Source organism: Crotalus tigris, unplaced genomic scaffold (assembly GCF_016545835.1).
Source record: "Crotalus tigris isolate CLP2741 ecotype Arizona unplaced genomic scaffold, ASM1654583v1 scf7180000017545.3456711, whole genome shotgun sequence".
NCBI classification, from domain to species: domain Eukaryota; kingdom Metazoa; phylum Chordata; class Lepidosauria; order Squamata; family Viperidae; genus Crotalus; species Crotalus tigris.
In genome coordinates this window covers 1747133-1763471 of record NW_024096464.1, presented here as the reverse complement: position 1 = coordinate 1763471, position 16339 = coordinate 1747133, and the positions used below count along the sequence as shown (strand labels likewise).

At 39.4% G+C, this 16339-nt stretch overlaps 1 protein-coding gene across 6 annotated transcripts in view; it reads right to left on the bottom strand.

The window, feature by feature from the left end:
- DPF3 (double PHD fingers 3) overlaps positions 1–16339 on the bottom strand; it is a 243535-nt gene that overhangs the window by 214811 nt on the left and 12385 nt on the right. The window contains exons 1-2 of one of the 6 annotated variants that reach the window (XM_039334058.1): positions 14143–14174; positions 2575–2643 (exon numbers count right to left, since the gene is read on the bottom strand). The exons of 2 other annotated variants lie outside the window; for them this stretch is intronic. In XM_039334058.1, the coding sequence (XP_039189992.1) occupies positions 2575–2643; positions 14143–14159 (86 nt within the window). In that variant the 5' untranslated portion in view covers positions 14160–14174. Of the gene's footprint in view, positions 1–2567; positions 2644–14142; positions 14175–16339 lie in introns of those variants that run through there. 3 more of the 6 variants (XM_039334049.1, XM_039334105.1, XM_039334086.1) reach the window with 3 other exon arrangements.

Here is a 16339-nt window from a genome sequence, read left to right as displayed (position 1 = left end):
ATCACTTGACAAAGAATTGGGGGGGAATAAATCAATTTTGGGTTCTTTCTACAACTGGATTTGATTTGCCTAGCGCCCAAATCACCCCAATTCAGTACAGTACTGTATATAGCTAAATTCTATACATGCTGATATATATTCACACTCTTTTACTTTCCCCCATAAAAGCAAATGCAATTATATTATGTACTACTACTACTTTTTTTCTTCTTCTTCCTCTTCCTCTCCTCCTCCTCCTCCTTCTTGTATTATACAAGTAATCTTTGACTCATCACCACAATTGAGCCCAAAATTTAGGTTGATAAGTGAGACATTTGTTAAGTGAGTTTTGCCCCATGTTGTGATCTTTCTTGCCACAGTTGTTAAGTGAATCATTGCAGTTAAGTTAACAACATGGTTGTTAAGTGAATCCGGTTTTCCCATTGACTTTGCTTGTCAGAAGGTCGCAAAAGAGGATCACATGATCCCAGAACCCTACAACCATCATAAATATGCCAAACATCTGAATTTTGATCATGTGACCATGGGGATTCTGCAACAGTTGTAAGAGTGAAAAATGGTCATAAGTCACTTTTTTCAGTGGCACTGTAACTTTGAATGGTCACTAAACAAACTGCTATAAGTCGAGGACTACCTGTTCAGACTACACCTCACTGAAAGGCAGTCTCCCAAGGCATCCCAATGCCCAACATAGGGTTGCTCCTCTCATACAATAGAATATATCATCCCTCAATCTGTTATACTGTACATATCCTACTCAGAATGGTGTATGGAGGAAATCCAGACTATAACAGCTAATTTGCAATAGTGGCAAATATCTGTAGCTTGGGTGTAGGATGAAAGTGAAAGTTTGTTCTCCAAGCTTGGGATGGTTTCCGAATATTTTGTTACCAGGCTAACAAAACGTTCGGAAACCAACCCACAAGCTTCACCCTTATAACAGCCAATTCCCAATATTTCTGCCTCCCGCAGGCAGATGCTGACATTCTTCAAAGAAGAAAATTTAAAGAAATAAGGAAAATGAAAATGAAGTAAACATATTTTTAAAAGATAGAGGAATGCTTCCACACACAACAAACCATGTTGCACTATCTGGATCAGATTTATCCAAGTCTGGGGGAAGGAAGAGACATTGCATTGTCCAAATATTCATGTCTCCATGTTCTGTCCCTTCTGTGGACAAGGAGTGCCAACCAATCATTGATTGCAGCAGCTGAATCAAGGACTGTCTTGCAGTCAACCCATAGGTCCTTCCCTAATTCATCTAAGTATGCATTGGTCTCAGGACTTGGGTGGCAGGTATGAGGCAGAACAACACATTACTCTCTCATCACAGAAAGACACCAGTGGGGGGGGTTCTTGCCCTGCCACACATCTACCCATAATAAATAAAACACACATGTCCTCTGATATTAGTCAGGTATCACATGTCCTCTGGAATGTCTAGTATAGAAGTATGATTTGAATACAGTGAGTGAACACATCAAATGTGCCAGCACAGAAGATGTATCTTCTAAGAGCAGAAATTCATTTTTCTGAATCGGGGGGGGGGAGGGGGGGAATGGAAAACAAAAGAAAAACCAAAGGATGAGATCAGTAATGGTATCATCCAGATTACCAATAAATATTATATCATATATAATAGTTATAGTATATAAATATAAATTTTACATAGAATATAAAATTTTATATAGAATGTAAAATATTATATTCTAAGTAAAAAAAGTCATCTTGAAGGCCTCAAAATAGCTTTTTATTACATATCAGAAGAGAAAAAAAGAGGAAAATTGGATTTATAGATAGAATGAGCAAAAAGTAAAGTAGATATTTGTTGTTCTTCTGTTTTTGCTTTAATACAGCGGTTCTCAAGCTGTGGGTCGCGACCCCATTTGGAGTCGAACGACCATTTCACGGAGGTCGCCAAACAACGCGATCCGCCATTTTTTTTGCCAGCCGGTGCAGGGGGCAGCGCCGCGCATGCGTGCTACGCAGGGGGCGGCACATGGGGGTGCCGCCGTGCATGCGTGCCGTGCAGGGGGCGCCGCCGCGCATGCGTGCCACGCAGGGGGCGCCGCCGCGCATGCGTGCCGTGCAGGGGGCGCTGCCGCGCATGCGTGCCGCGCAGGGGGCGCCGCCACACATGCGTGCCGCGCAGGGGGGGCGCCACGCATGCGTGCCTTGTAGGGGGCGGCGCCGCACATGCGCGCCGCCTGCTTATGACCGGGGTCGCCGTATAAAAAGGTTGAGAACCACTGCTTTAGTATATAAGAATGGCAAGACTAAACTCGTGGTCTATTGATTTTTTAGATCCTGGGCACTACCTCTAAGCTATGTCTCCACTTGGATAAGCATTCTATAGAAGAAACAGTAAAATTATGGCCATTTAAACTGACAACATCACAGACCAATAAAGATAGTAGAAATTTCTTATTCTCAGGATCCCTATATTCGAGGGAATGATTGCTCTAGAAGCAATGGACTTATGAGTCCAATGCAAACATTTTAAGCAAGTAGAATAAATGTGTACTTAGGGGGAAGGAAGAAATATACTTGGCAGCAAGCCTCACCCTTCACCTTCGTGCATTTGCTAGTTGGTGTGTATGATCTCTATGCAGATAAAAACTCCATGAGCAATCAGGAACCCTGAGGGAAAAAAAACAGTTTTCTTATCCCACATAAGCAGACTGTACGGGAACTACACACTGTTTAGAAGATCTGTATGGCTGAAAGATAAGGTCTCTCACTGTGATCCACAATCAGTCCCTATCAACCTCTGTCACTCTTCTCCTAACATCAGCTTGGACTTTAGTTGCTCTCTAAAAGAAGGAATCACAGCAACAGCCTTGTTCTCCCTTACCACATCTTGACAATCAGTACTTGGCAAAATTAGCTCTTTGGAGAAGTAAAACCACCACCACCACAATAACAACAAAAATACCCAGAAGAAGGAAAGGGTAAGCGACTTCCATATTGCTGCCAAGAAAATGACATGGATGTATCCAGTATAAAATCACCAGGAGACATTTGAAGACTTTGCCTGTTACATCATTTGTATTTAAAGGAATGATGATGCTCCATCTGCTAAAGCAATTTGCCAGATCAAGTAGCAAATAGCATAGTGGTGATTGGATGTAATCCTTCCCAATCTGGTGGTCTCCAGCTGTCTATATGGCTTTGAGTCTCAAGAGATCAGAACCGCACCCAGTTGGGATAGGTTTCTCTGGCACATCTGATCACCACCATGCTATTATTTGCTTTCAAAAGTTTGATCTGGCAAGTTGCCTCATTAGAGCTTGGTTAGACTCTGGCCCAAGAACTAGATTGACTTAACAATAAAACCCATGTATTTGTGTAACCACTGTGAATTGGAAAATGTGGCCTGGGAAATGCAGACACAGTCACCAACTCTATTTCCTGATCTCAGACCTCTGTGCCTAGAACTATATGCATGAAAGCCAATCATTAGGAATGTCAACAGTTGTGTTTTCCCATCGTACATAGGTCCAATGAACAGGATTTTATAATTGCATTCTTCACTTACACCAGTGTTTCTCAACCTTGACAATTTTAAGGCATGTGGACTTCAACTCCCAGAATTCCACATGGACTTCAACTCCCAGAAGTCCACATGCCTTAAAATTGTCAAGGTTGAGAAACACTGACTTACACATTTAAACACTAAGCTATCTGGAACCCAAAATATGGAGATGATTGGTGATTGGTGCTGCTGATGATAATGATGGTGATGATACCCAACCCATCTCAAATAATTTTAAATGGCAAGTAAAACCTGCACATAACATGTGTACAACCTCACTTATACAACTATATACACACAAAAAGAAGATGAGATCTCAATGTTGGCACCTCTTGATTGACAAGGGGGTTGTAACTGTGAAAGTCTGCTGGGGAAGCTGAACTCCAAACCCTATAGCAGTGTTTCTCAACCTTGGCAACTTGAAGAGGTATGGACTTCAACACCCAGAATTCCCCAGCCAGCACAGCTGGCTGGGGAATTCTGGGAGTTGAAGTCCATACCTCTTCAAGTTGCCAAGGTTGAGAAACACTGCCCTATAGCAACTGCTCCTTTTCCAGAAGAGTCCGTGTGGTTGCTAGACAACTGGGAACGTTTAGCAGGGATGGAATTAATACAATGGGGGAGAGCTCAGGCTTCCATTACCAAGGAAAAGAACCATTCTGATGGAATTGAAATCTCTTCTCTGGCCAGAACCTTGTTCAAAGTCACAGCAACTGACTCCCTCCTCCTCCTTCGCCCAGGACTGCTGCTTCCCCCTCCCAACTCCAGTCACCCTTAACTTCATATCGGAGAGATAACCTGGGAAATGCATTGCACTTGGCTGACCAGCTTTGAACTTTGTGTGCTGGTTGCTTAGCAATGGCTAACCTTGAAGACAGTCTGTGAGACAGAAGAACCCAAAAGTGCTTTCAATGGATAAGGTTGCCAGGAAAACAAAAGCAGAAAGTAAATGTTCAGGAGAGGAAAAACTGAATGTTTCTTCGGATTCATACTCAGCCTGCACAAAAGTAGTATTCAATTAAAGATACCGTGCAAAGAGGGGAAAGGTGCTCTTCTTGCAAATACTGATATAAATATGTAAGGGAAGTGTCTCCTAGATTATATAATAGACAAACAAAATTAGTCAGACTTCTAACAAAAGAAAACTCTAAAGAGAGAAGCAGGAAACCATTTCTAAAACCAATTGACAGCAGCTCAAATGTGATGGACAATATTATAAAATAGCCTGCGACTATGTCAGAAATGCTCATTCTTAACCAGAGATAAGCCTTGCATCATGAAAATACATATGCTCAAAGATAATAAAGCTAGACAATAAAATATTTTTTCAGAGACCTTATTTAAACAAATACCAAGGCATAAGATACCATCTAGATAAACCACCTCTGTTAAAAGTTATGTTGAAATTTATTTTTCTTATATTTCACAAGGACATGTAGTACAATATGCCTGGCTTTGGTCAAACTGGAATTTGAACCCCTGCTTATAGAAAACATATGTAATCAAGATTCCCTGAAATCAAGCTAGATGTGGGGAATATATGACCAATAAAATTACATAACAACTTTGCAGAAATGGCTTGTCACTGCCTTTTATTTTACTTATTACATTCCAGACTAACTAATTGCTCTGGGATTCCCAGCTGGTCTTCCGTGCAGACCCTAACCAGATCTGGGCTTGCTTAGCTTCCAAGTCCAGGCAAAGTCTACTATCATCCATTGAGATGTTTATAGAAATATGTTCTATATGAAAAAAAAGTTCTGCACCTTGATACACTACACAGCAGCTTGATACATTACAGAGATAAGAGCTTATTTTTAATCCTAACTCTGATTTTAAATGGAGAGTCAAACAGCTGTCAGTTCTTGAATTGTGATTAATTCTAGGTATTCCTTTTCAAACCTAGTGAGTCCTATTATTACCTCTTTTCTCCTAAGGGGAAAAATCTTTAAAAAGCAAGATTTGTACAAATGATCCACAGTAAGACAAATATTAACAGTCATGACGGATAATAGAGATGATGACCATAGAAAATAGAAGATTACAACTAAGAATGATAGGATAGGATAGGATAGGATAGGATAGGATAGGAAAGGAAGGGAAAGGAAAAGAAAGGAAAGGAAAGGAAAGGGGAAGGATTCCTAGGGCTCTCTAGATTGTGATAGATCTGCAAAAAAGTATAAAAGATAGTGATAGCTGAAAGTTACATTACAGTGAATGGTGATGATGAAAGAATCAGAAATGAGTTTTGGGCGAAAAGGAGAAAACATACTGAAAGAATGTGATCTAGAGAGAAAAAATATTGTGACATGAATCGATAGATGGGAATAATAATAAAAAAAAGAAAATAACTGGGTTCTTCCGAGATCCCAGATGATAACTATCAATTTTTACTTAGAAAGAGATCTCTTCATTTCAAATGCATTATTTAAGCATATTTATTTATGCATGTACATGCAAAAGAATTAACCAAAAAGTAAAGCTGATTTAATTAAAATAATTAATAAAGGATACAAAGGTTAGAAGATGTTCTGAATGTGCGATAGAAAGCCTTTTTAAAACTGGAAGTTGTGGATATCAGAATAAAACAGAAATGGAAGAAAATAAAATAAAGGGAAGTAAAAAGACTGCAAGAAAAAAAAGATACGTCCAGTTTGAAAAAGTATCAAGAAACAGATAAATTTCCCAACAGAGAGGAGTATTTCAGAGATTGTATGGGGACAATCATGTTTGAAGAGTAGAACTGAAACATATGACATATATTAAGTGTCCACGAAAAATAATAATGAAAAGGAAGTCATTGAAATGGTTAAACTACAGATCTATATAGTGTAACAGGATAAATGTTAAAGCATGGTTTTGACTTAGTTATGTGCTTTATGAACTATAAATACCACCCAAAGAACAGCACACACTCTGATAGAGAGAAGTTCCCTGAGGATGGGGGCTCCAGCACGAATCCGAAAGCTCGGAAGATTAAACCTCTGGTCCCGGTGACCGACCCAGATTGGATCCGGCAACATTAACCTGGGACAGGTTTAATGTTTGCCCGAAGACTCAGTCAAGGCTTGATGGTAATGATGAAAAATGTTATTGTTCCTGTACAATCAAGGAAAATGTAGCAAAAGCAACTTTGATTACAAAATTACAGGATTAGTTTTGGGGAATGCCTAGGAAAGTGTTTTGCTGAACTGTGATTTAAAGGATGCAAGAAATGAAAATGAGCAAAGTTTGAAAAGCACTTTGTAGTTTTATACCAGCCAAGGGTGTGTAAATTAGGTTTTTGCTCTTCAGTAGCTCATAGAGAAATGTATAGATGTAAAAAAGCTTATGCTTGTTAATTTAGAGAAAGCATATGATAAATAATAGACCTGAGTTATCAAATTGTCCAGAATGGTCTCTATTACTCCATCTTCTTTTACATGATAAAGGCCAAACCAGCTAAGACACATTGCTTAAACAATTTTTCTTCTCCATTTCTCCCCCTCAAACTTGTAACTTCAGAGAGATGGCTTTGTTATTGTTATTTCAAAAGTTTTAAAAGGTGAGGCAAGGGGTACTTTTCACATTTTCCTGAGTAACATCCAGTTTGAGTTTCTCGTAGTAACATAAATAGCACATAAGGGTTAATAAAACCATTTAAGCCTCCAGGGAAGCATTGTAAAAGAGTCCTTGTGCAGTTCATTGGCATATGTGAATACTGGTGATGTGACTAAAATAAAATCATTTACTCTCTAGCCACATAGGTTTTCCATTTGATTGATTGTTGACACCAAAACGCAAAAGTATTTTTCAGTCTTGATTGTCCTAATTGCATTATTCTACTGCAGCATTTGTCTCTTAAGAGAGCAGCATTAGTTAGCTAATCAGGAAAAAAATGCTGTACCAGCTTTTAGCTTTTTCGTCTTTAAAGTCTTTTACGCGCAAGATTCAGCAGGTAAAGCTTTAGAATACAGGTAGGCCTCACCTACGGGCTGCCTTGTTTAGCAATCCTTTGAAGTTCCAGTGGTGTTAAAAAGCAGCTTTATGGCCAATCTTCACATTTATGACTGTTGCAGCATCCCATGGTCAGAGGATTGCCATTCAGGCACTTGCAGCCAGCACGCATTTATGACTGTCGCATTTATGACTGTCGCAACATCCTATGGTCATGTGATCGCAACTTTGCAACTGGCTTGCAACAAGCAGAGTTAACCGAAAAGTAAAAGTAAAATCGTAAGTTGTGGCCACATGGTGTTTCGCTTAATGACCATGGTGATTTGCTTAATAACTGAAGAGGAAGTAGGGCGCAAGCCCATCACAGTCATATGATTGTCCACTTAGCAACCGCATCGCTATTGATGGTGTTACCAGTCCTAATTGTGGTTGCTAAGCAAGGACTACCTGTTATGTGAACACGATTCCTTACATTAAGTTGCTGTCAAAGACAGATGTTGGTTAAAAAGTAGGCAGTCTCTAAATCAGAGATGCATAATTACTATCAAGTTCAAGGCTGCTCCAGACTTCACACAGCAGGTAGAAAGCCTCATGCCAAAAGTAGGCGGGGTCATAAGCCTTTTGGAGGGATCAGAGGTTAAAGGATGAAATAGCTCCCTTAAGTCTTTACAAGGCTTACTGTGTCCAATCTTCTCTTCAAATAGCCCAATTAAAAAAAAGGATCCAAACACTCTGAAAGAGCTCTGGAGGCAACAAAAAGGCTGTGCGGTCTCAATTTTATATCCCCCTGACATCAGGATAATGCCATATTCTATGAACACTGAAAGCACCAGACCTGCAAGAAAGAATCATACTCACAAAAGGCTATATATTACTATTGTTGCCGGAGGCTCAAAAAAAGAAATATTGTAGAAATACTGAAGGAATAGCTAATCATTTTGTATGCTGCCTTGTGCGGAAGAATATGAATTTAAAAAGCAGGTCCTCATGATAGGACACTACCAGCTCCTATTGCCTCACCTTGAAAAATTTCCTCATCAAGAGAGTATCATAGATTCTGTTGAAATTGCCATTAACTTAAAAAACTCAGCCTCTGAGTTCCTCTCTAAAGGAACTGTGTATTATTAAAGCCAGCTGTTTGTACTAATTAAAGTTCTCCTCCCCACCTCCACATTCCTTACTAAGATGGTATTACAATTCTTGAGAACTAGAAGCTAAACAGTTCAATACAACCGTCTTAAAAGAACGCCTCTTCAAGAGAAAAAGCAAACTACAGGTAGTCCTCAAATTATGACAATTGAGCCCAAAGTTCATGTTAAGTGAGACATTGTTAAGTGAGTTTTGCCCCCATTTCATGACTTTTCTTGCCACATTTCTTAAGTGAATCACCGCAGTTGTTAAATTACTAAGTGAATCTGGTTTCCCATTGAGTTTGCTTGTCAGAAGGTCGCAAAAGGTGATCACATGACCCGGGACACTGCAACCATATAATTGTGAGTCAGTTGTCAAACATCTGAATCTAAATCACATGACCATGGGGATGCTGCAACGGTCATAAGTGTGAAAAATGGTCATAAGTCACTTTTTTCAGTGCCATTGTAATTTCGAACAGTCACAAAGTGAACTGTTGAAAGTCAAGGACTACCTGTGCTATGAATGCTCATGGCTAGATGAGGAATTCCAGGAGTTCACATCCATGCATCTTAAAATTGCTGAGGCTGAAAAACATTGTTCTAATCACGGATCCTGCCTGGAGGAGAAGATTGGAAATGCGACTTTTAAGAACCCCTCTAACTCAGTGATTCCATGTTTCTTTCCCTGGAGCAAGTGCCATTTTTCTAGGCTTATTAAAAGGAAGACCAATTTGCCCTTCTTTTGTTAGGGGAAAAACAGAAAGCCTGGCCCTGCTCAATTTCATTCAGACCTATGTTATAGCCCCAGGAAAAAAAAAGTTTTTTCCACTCCTGCTATTTAGCATAAACTCTAAGGACATTGGCATATAGTCTATGTAGCCACTGATGTACTCGTAGATACCATCTGTGGTTCCCTCGTGGCTCCTTGTTCCATCTGTCCACATAATGCTGATATGGTAGGGATAAAATTGTCCAAGCTAATATTCAGGAATGTACTTCATTTCTGACTACTGACTCCAGTATCTGGCTCTTTCCCAGTTGTTCCAGCATTCTCCCCTGTAGATATCAGTGTGCTAGGAAATCTATAGCAACAGATTAATGCTATTTAGCGTGGATTCTGGAATGCTTGAAAAAAACAATTAGTATGATTCAGTCTGTGGTCCTTAAGAACTGGTTCTTTCCAGCAAAGAAATGGTTGGATAAGATAATTATTTCAAATAAGATTTACAAATCTACTTGGATCTTTTTATTAGGCCAACCGAAGTTTTACAATAACTACATGCTTGCAAGTTCCCCAGACTTTTTGATCAAGCTAATTTTTTTCCAAAACAGGAGAAAGGAGAATAAGGTTATTTTTACCTTAAGGAGACAAAGCAAGAAAAATAACAATTGTTTTACACTGACAAAGCCTGGGTCCCACTGATTCAACCCAGGCCCACATCATGTTCTGAGCTAGCTTGCTTTGAAAAACAAGAACCACGGGATGGAGGAAAAAAGAAAGACACTAAGACAAACAATCCCATCCAATGGCAAAAAGGGCCAGATCAGAGAAGCCATTAGAAAGTGACACTTTTTCACCTGCATACAGTCACAAGGGAATCTTTCTTTCATCCTCATGAAAACAATGACCTTCTACTACTACCTTTCAAAACTAGCTGACCAGACCTATTCAGCTTATAAAAACATTACATTAGAAATATTTATAGGGTTGCCTGCTTGCACAGTGTCTCCAGTCAGTGTTACTTTCTCAATTGATTAGATGAGATCAATAAGAAAGTTTCTATTTTTTTACATTATCAACAACATCTGGGCTGATGTACTTCTCTTATGTCATTTTCTTCCAGACATTCTATATTTAACAACCACATCAATGACTTCCAGGAGAGCTCTTTCCACTTTTTCTCCCCTTTTCCTTTCCCCTGAAGCACTTCTTCTGTCCCACTGTTTGGAAACAAATTAGTTTAGAAATAACATTGTTGTAAAACACTGTAAGGCAGGACAGTGAAATCTATCAGCACTCTAGAAACACAAATATATATTCATTACTGATTGCTTTGAGGAAGAACCCCCCACCTCCCAGAAAATAAACATTTGCATGAGAATTCTATTCTTAAGATAATATACAAGTCTAAGGTTAAACTGAATGACCTTAATGTATCGGTGAATGTAGCTGTCACTCTCTGATCTAGAAAAGATATTTTTGCAAAGCAGAGAACCCTGTCAAAGGAATAAAAGAGTATGATGGGCTGATCCAACCTAAAGGCTATTTAAAAAAATCATTCCTGAAACTCCATGAAGCAATACATTCAATAATAAATGGCACGTGGAATAAAATTATCAACTCATGTGAATAAACAAAATTATTCCCAAGTTATCAAATACAGTAATACTGGCTAAGGAATAGGGGACACATGGCCCATTAAGCCAAGCTTTGTTCTGCAAGCTAGAATTGGCCTTATGTTCCCCATTGACTTCAGCAGGAATACTTGCAAGAAGCAATATTTGCAATATTTGGCAAATGGAGGTGGGGAAATGACATTCCCCCACCAGCTGAATGCAAGATAGGTTAACTATGTTTTAGCATCTCCATTTGTACCAAGTTTGCAAGCCTTGGAACTTAATTCTGTAGCACTGAAAAGTATTCCAGTGCATTTCAGCTTCTATGTATGAATAATTGGATAAACCAGCTTACATCAATAGCATTCTGAAGAACTGGCTCCAGGACAACTGCCTGGAGAATTCAGTGAATCAGGATTTAGCAGGAATATCCTGCTAATCACATTCCCTACCACACCATGTGGAAATCTTCCTGCCATGATGCAACAGTATTAGGCATTGCCATCAAACAATTCAGAGTGGCTACACCTGTCTGTGGTTTAAATTAAAACAGTGGAGGGAGGTAAAGTATAGCCTTCAATATATCTTGCTGAAGTTATCTGCTGTTCACATATGGAAGGCGAGTGGAGTATTTTGCTCCAGATGCACTACTTTTACATTTTTCCTTAAGGCTACTGATTAGGAATCCATGGCTTTAAAAGATTCATTTAGATTTTTTTTAAAAGCACCTTTTCAAAAATTCTTGCCGCTGTGCTCTTTCAGAAATACATTTAAAATCCGAATATATTTTCCCTCTGATAGTCTTTATTAGTTTTGCAATCAAGCAGAAAATCAAATCTTGCTTTGCAACACCATCCCACTTCCCTCATGTTTGGCTCTGAAGGTTATCACATTAGAGCTTATGTTGAAGTAAAGAAAACCAACTAGTGAGAAAGGGATTTAAGTTCTCACCATCAATGTGATTTGTACCATTATTCATAGCTCAAGCAGACCAGTAAATCATTTGAGAGATGAACATTCAATTTCCCACTATGTCTTCTATGTGTTCGTTTCTGAACAAAAAGTAAATCTAGATCCTATTATACATTTCTGAGTGATATCCAGTAAGTAGGCAATTGGGGGCTCCTTGCTGTTTAATACTAATAGTAATAAAATGACTTTTGTTCTCCTCTTTCTAAAATGAGAAAGGGTGGTTAGAAAGGAATGGAATTTGCTATTGAGCAAGTATCCTATCCAGAACTGGGGATTCATAAGAAATTCTTAATCTCAAGACTGTTACATTCTCTATATCAGTGATGGCGAACCTTTTAGAGACTGAGTGCCCAAACTGCAACCCAAAACCCACTTATTTATTGCCGGGTGCCAGGTGGGCATGGCCCACTGGATGGGCATGGCTGGGGTGGTCACGGCAGACTGGATGGGTGTGGCCAAGGTGGGTGTGATCACCTCAATGTTGCTCGTGGGGAGGGACGCCTGTGGGGGCCGGACTGAGGGAGATCCAGGGGGGGTCTCTGGCAGGTAGGCAGGAGGCTTGTCCTGTGGGGTGAGGCAGGGAGGAGGTGCCATTGTCACAGGGCAAGGTGAGGCAGGGGCCGGGGCGGCTTCTGCCTGACACCATCGGCCCCTGCACACAGAGGCCAGTGAGCGCATGGGTGCTGGGATGCATCCAGCCACATGGGACCTCGGTGAGTTAGTGGGTGGCTGGTTGAAGAGGGACGGTTGTCATCTCCGGGGCATGGCGCGCATGCCCACAGAGAGGGCTCTGAGTGCCATTTTTGGCACGCATGCCATAGGTTCGCCACCACTGCTCTATATTTTGCAACGGCATCAGTGGCAGAATGTCAACATTTCACTATGACCCATAAACCTAAGCTAGGCCCATTACAGACTTACGTTTGTTTAGTGACCATTCAAAGCTACCACAGCACTAAAACAAAAGTGACTTATGACCATTTTTTCACACATACAACCATTGCAGCATCCCCATGGTCACATGATCAAAATTTAGCTACTTGGCAACTGTCTCATATTTATGATGTTTGTATAGTCCCAGAGTCATGGGATCCCCTTTTGTGATTTTCTGACAAGCAAAGTCAATGAGGAAGCCAGATTCACAGAAACAACCGTGTGACTGACTAATTTAACAACTGCAGTGATTCACTTAACAACTGTGGCAAGAAAGGTCATCAAATGGGGCAAAACTCACTCAACAATGGTCTCACTTAACAACAGAAACTTTGGCCTCAATTGTGGTCAGGACTCAAGGCCCATACTGCTATAAATGCCCATGACTAAATGATGCAACTTTCAGATTCTGACCTGTAAATAGAATTTTCAACTTTTAAGCAGCCCCTTCCATTCATCTCTTTGACAAAGGTTTCGTAGCATTTAGGTCTATTTCATGAAAACTCTCCCCTCGTGATTTCACTATAGATCAAAAGTAATCGAAATAGAAATGGGAACATTCAAATTGTCTTCTTCTGTGCTTTCTTCTCCTTCTAAAAGTTTGAAACCTTTAACTGTATCTCCATGTGCATAATATAATGCATAGGATGAGTAAGATAATGTCTAGTAGTCTAACTGGACTTGGTTAATCTCAGAAGCCAAGTCTGATCAGCCCCGATTACCAAAACACTATTAGAAATGAAGTTAGCCACAAAAGACCAGTATTTCCCATGCAAAAGAGAAGCAATCTGCCACCCAGTGCCCACTGACTTTTGTGACCTTGATGAGAATCACCACATGTCCATTAACTAGAAAGGCAGGAGAAAAAAAAGCCCTAGAATTTAAAGCCTGTACCACTGACATATACAGAGGATTGGGTTGATGTAAACTGCGACAGGCAAATTTTCTGTTGCAGTTGGTTTCTTTCTTCTTTGCAATGAAGTAATTTACTACTGTAATCAAGTTACTACTGTAATCTGAGAATCCACCCACCAAGTAAACCAATTCCAGAATAAGGTGTGGGGAATCAGGACAACCTAGATTTAGAACTGTGACAAGCTGAAAGGTGACAACTATTTGGATGGAGGCCATCTGAAATCCCAAGGCTGCTAATTAGACTGGAAATTGGGGAAAACAAAGCCATCCTGCAAGAATGCGATGGAAAGCCATGACCATTCTTAGCTATAAAAACAGACTTTGCTAATTGTATTAATCATATTTTATAAACAGTCTCGATTTTAGAGCCTTGCTGACCTATTTCTTACCCACATGTCAGAGTTCAATCAGCAGATTTTCCTTTCCCATATGTTGAACCTGCGTAATTCAAAAACATAAGAGCCATTCAGTTATCTGGGATAGCTAGCACTACTGAGATTTGGGAGAAATTCCAGAGAATGTCAACCAGTGCACATTATAAACTATGCCTATGATTGGCAGGCAGTGCAGCCTACAGGTCTCTTCTAATTCTTTTTGCCAATTTTATCTGACAAGCTACGGATCAAGTTGTTATTAAGGGCACAGGAACACTCTGGGTCATTTTTCTTGGTCAACTGTCAACTAAAAAGATTTTATGATTATGAAAGCAAAAGCCATATTAAACTTGCTGTACCCTAAAAAGTCCCACATAGAGTTTTCATAATTTTGATTTCCAGGCTCTTAATATTTGGTTCATGTATAAATACAGTTTACTTGATTTCTTTATACTCAGTTAGTTGCAAGTTCAATGTGTAGTTGATTAAAACTATTTAAGTTAATATGAGCTCTGGTTGTGGTTCATTCACATATGTTAAAAGCAGTCATCTCAAACTTATTCCTATACTATGTAAAATAATTAATTCTGTGATATCTAAGCATCACAGGAAGGTAGAATAAGGAAAACAAAATTATTGGATGGAAAAAACTAAGTCAAAAAACAGCATATCCTTCCTTACAATGTCATCATCGTTGTCTGTATAAGTTACTGTACATGGATATGGTACGGTTCATGCCAAAAGCGTGCTTCTGCTCAGAATACAAAATCCTATTATTATCATTAGCTATTATTGTGCCATATGGTGTAAGAATGATGACAAAGTAGTCATGCTTCTTAAATTACACATTACACTATTTTACAAAAGGATAAAAGAAAACCTCTTCGACGTAGTATAATTTTAATTAGTCTCACCATTTTTCACTGCAACAGCACTACGTACCAGTATATTGGAATTACAGGCTAGAGTAATTAAGAATATACATTGCCTCCATAGAAATAATCCGATCCAGTCTGGTATTGCATTGAATTGCAAACATAAGGAAGAATATAGACTTCAGATCACGTGCTCTGGAATCATCCCACTGCAACTATGGAACTATTTAGGAATAAGTTAATTAAGGAGCAGAGCCAAAATGGGATAAAGTACTGCTCTGGGTCAGGTAAAGCTAGCCAAGTCCCATGTATGTTAATTCAAAATACATTCAATAAGTTTTTATGTTCTGTTGGGATAAGGATTGCTTCTTAAAGGAAAATAGAATGATTAACAAAGACAGACTGAATTCATATATCATATTAAGCCATGGCTTGTTCAACAGCTTGCTGAGTTCACACAGCATGTTAAACTAAAATTACAGTAACAAGCCACATTATGGCTTTATGCACTGTGTGACTCCAACCACAGAAAATTGCTGGGATGACTTTGGCTCAGCTGATTGCTGATTAATAACAGACTTAGAAATGTAATTTCTCAAGAGACCATTGTCATTCATCACCAAGAACAAGCCTGCAATATGGAAAAACCACTTCACCTTCTAAATATTGTACTTCCATCCACTGAAACTGATAGAACAAGCCAGTTCAAGCTAATTTAACTTGGTATCAGGGGAATATTCTTTGTGGATTTCTGTTTTAAAAAAAAGACTAACGCTTTAAACATTAAACAGAGTCTGGTAAGCATTCTTCAAATTATGCCCCATTACTGTGAAATGGGTGCCTTGCTATGGAATTTACAAATATGCATAAAGGGACACATTCTCGTGTCCCTTGAATGTTATCCTCCTCCAACCCTATTAATTGCTGGGGAAAGGAAAGGAATAAGTTTCAGAATTGCAGAATTTGTGAAACCCGTTTTCCACTATAACCACTGATACTTCGTCCATCCATATAACTTCAGGGATAATGACAAATCTGAATGTGGAGAAAGCAAATTTACGAAACCATTCATGCTGGAGTCCTTCATCCAATCCACATAAAGCATGATAATTGAGAACCTCTGATTCTCCAGGCTGAGCAAGATGACAGTATTTCCCTAATTCACAGCATTCTCCTTCAGCTCATGTTCAATGTCCATTTCTCCCTCACATATGCAGCTATATTTATCTAATACTTCCCCAGAAGGTTAAAACTATAAGGATCGTGGTCTTTCACTGATTATGAGGATTTGGGTTCTGAAGCAGATCATAACTGCAAACATGTGGG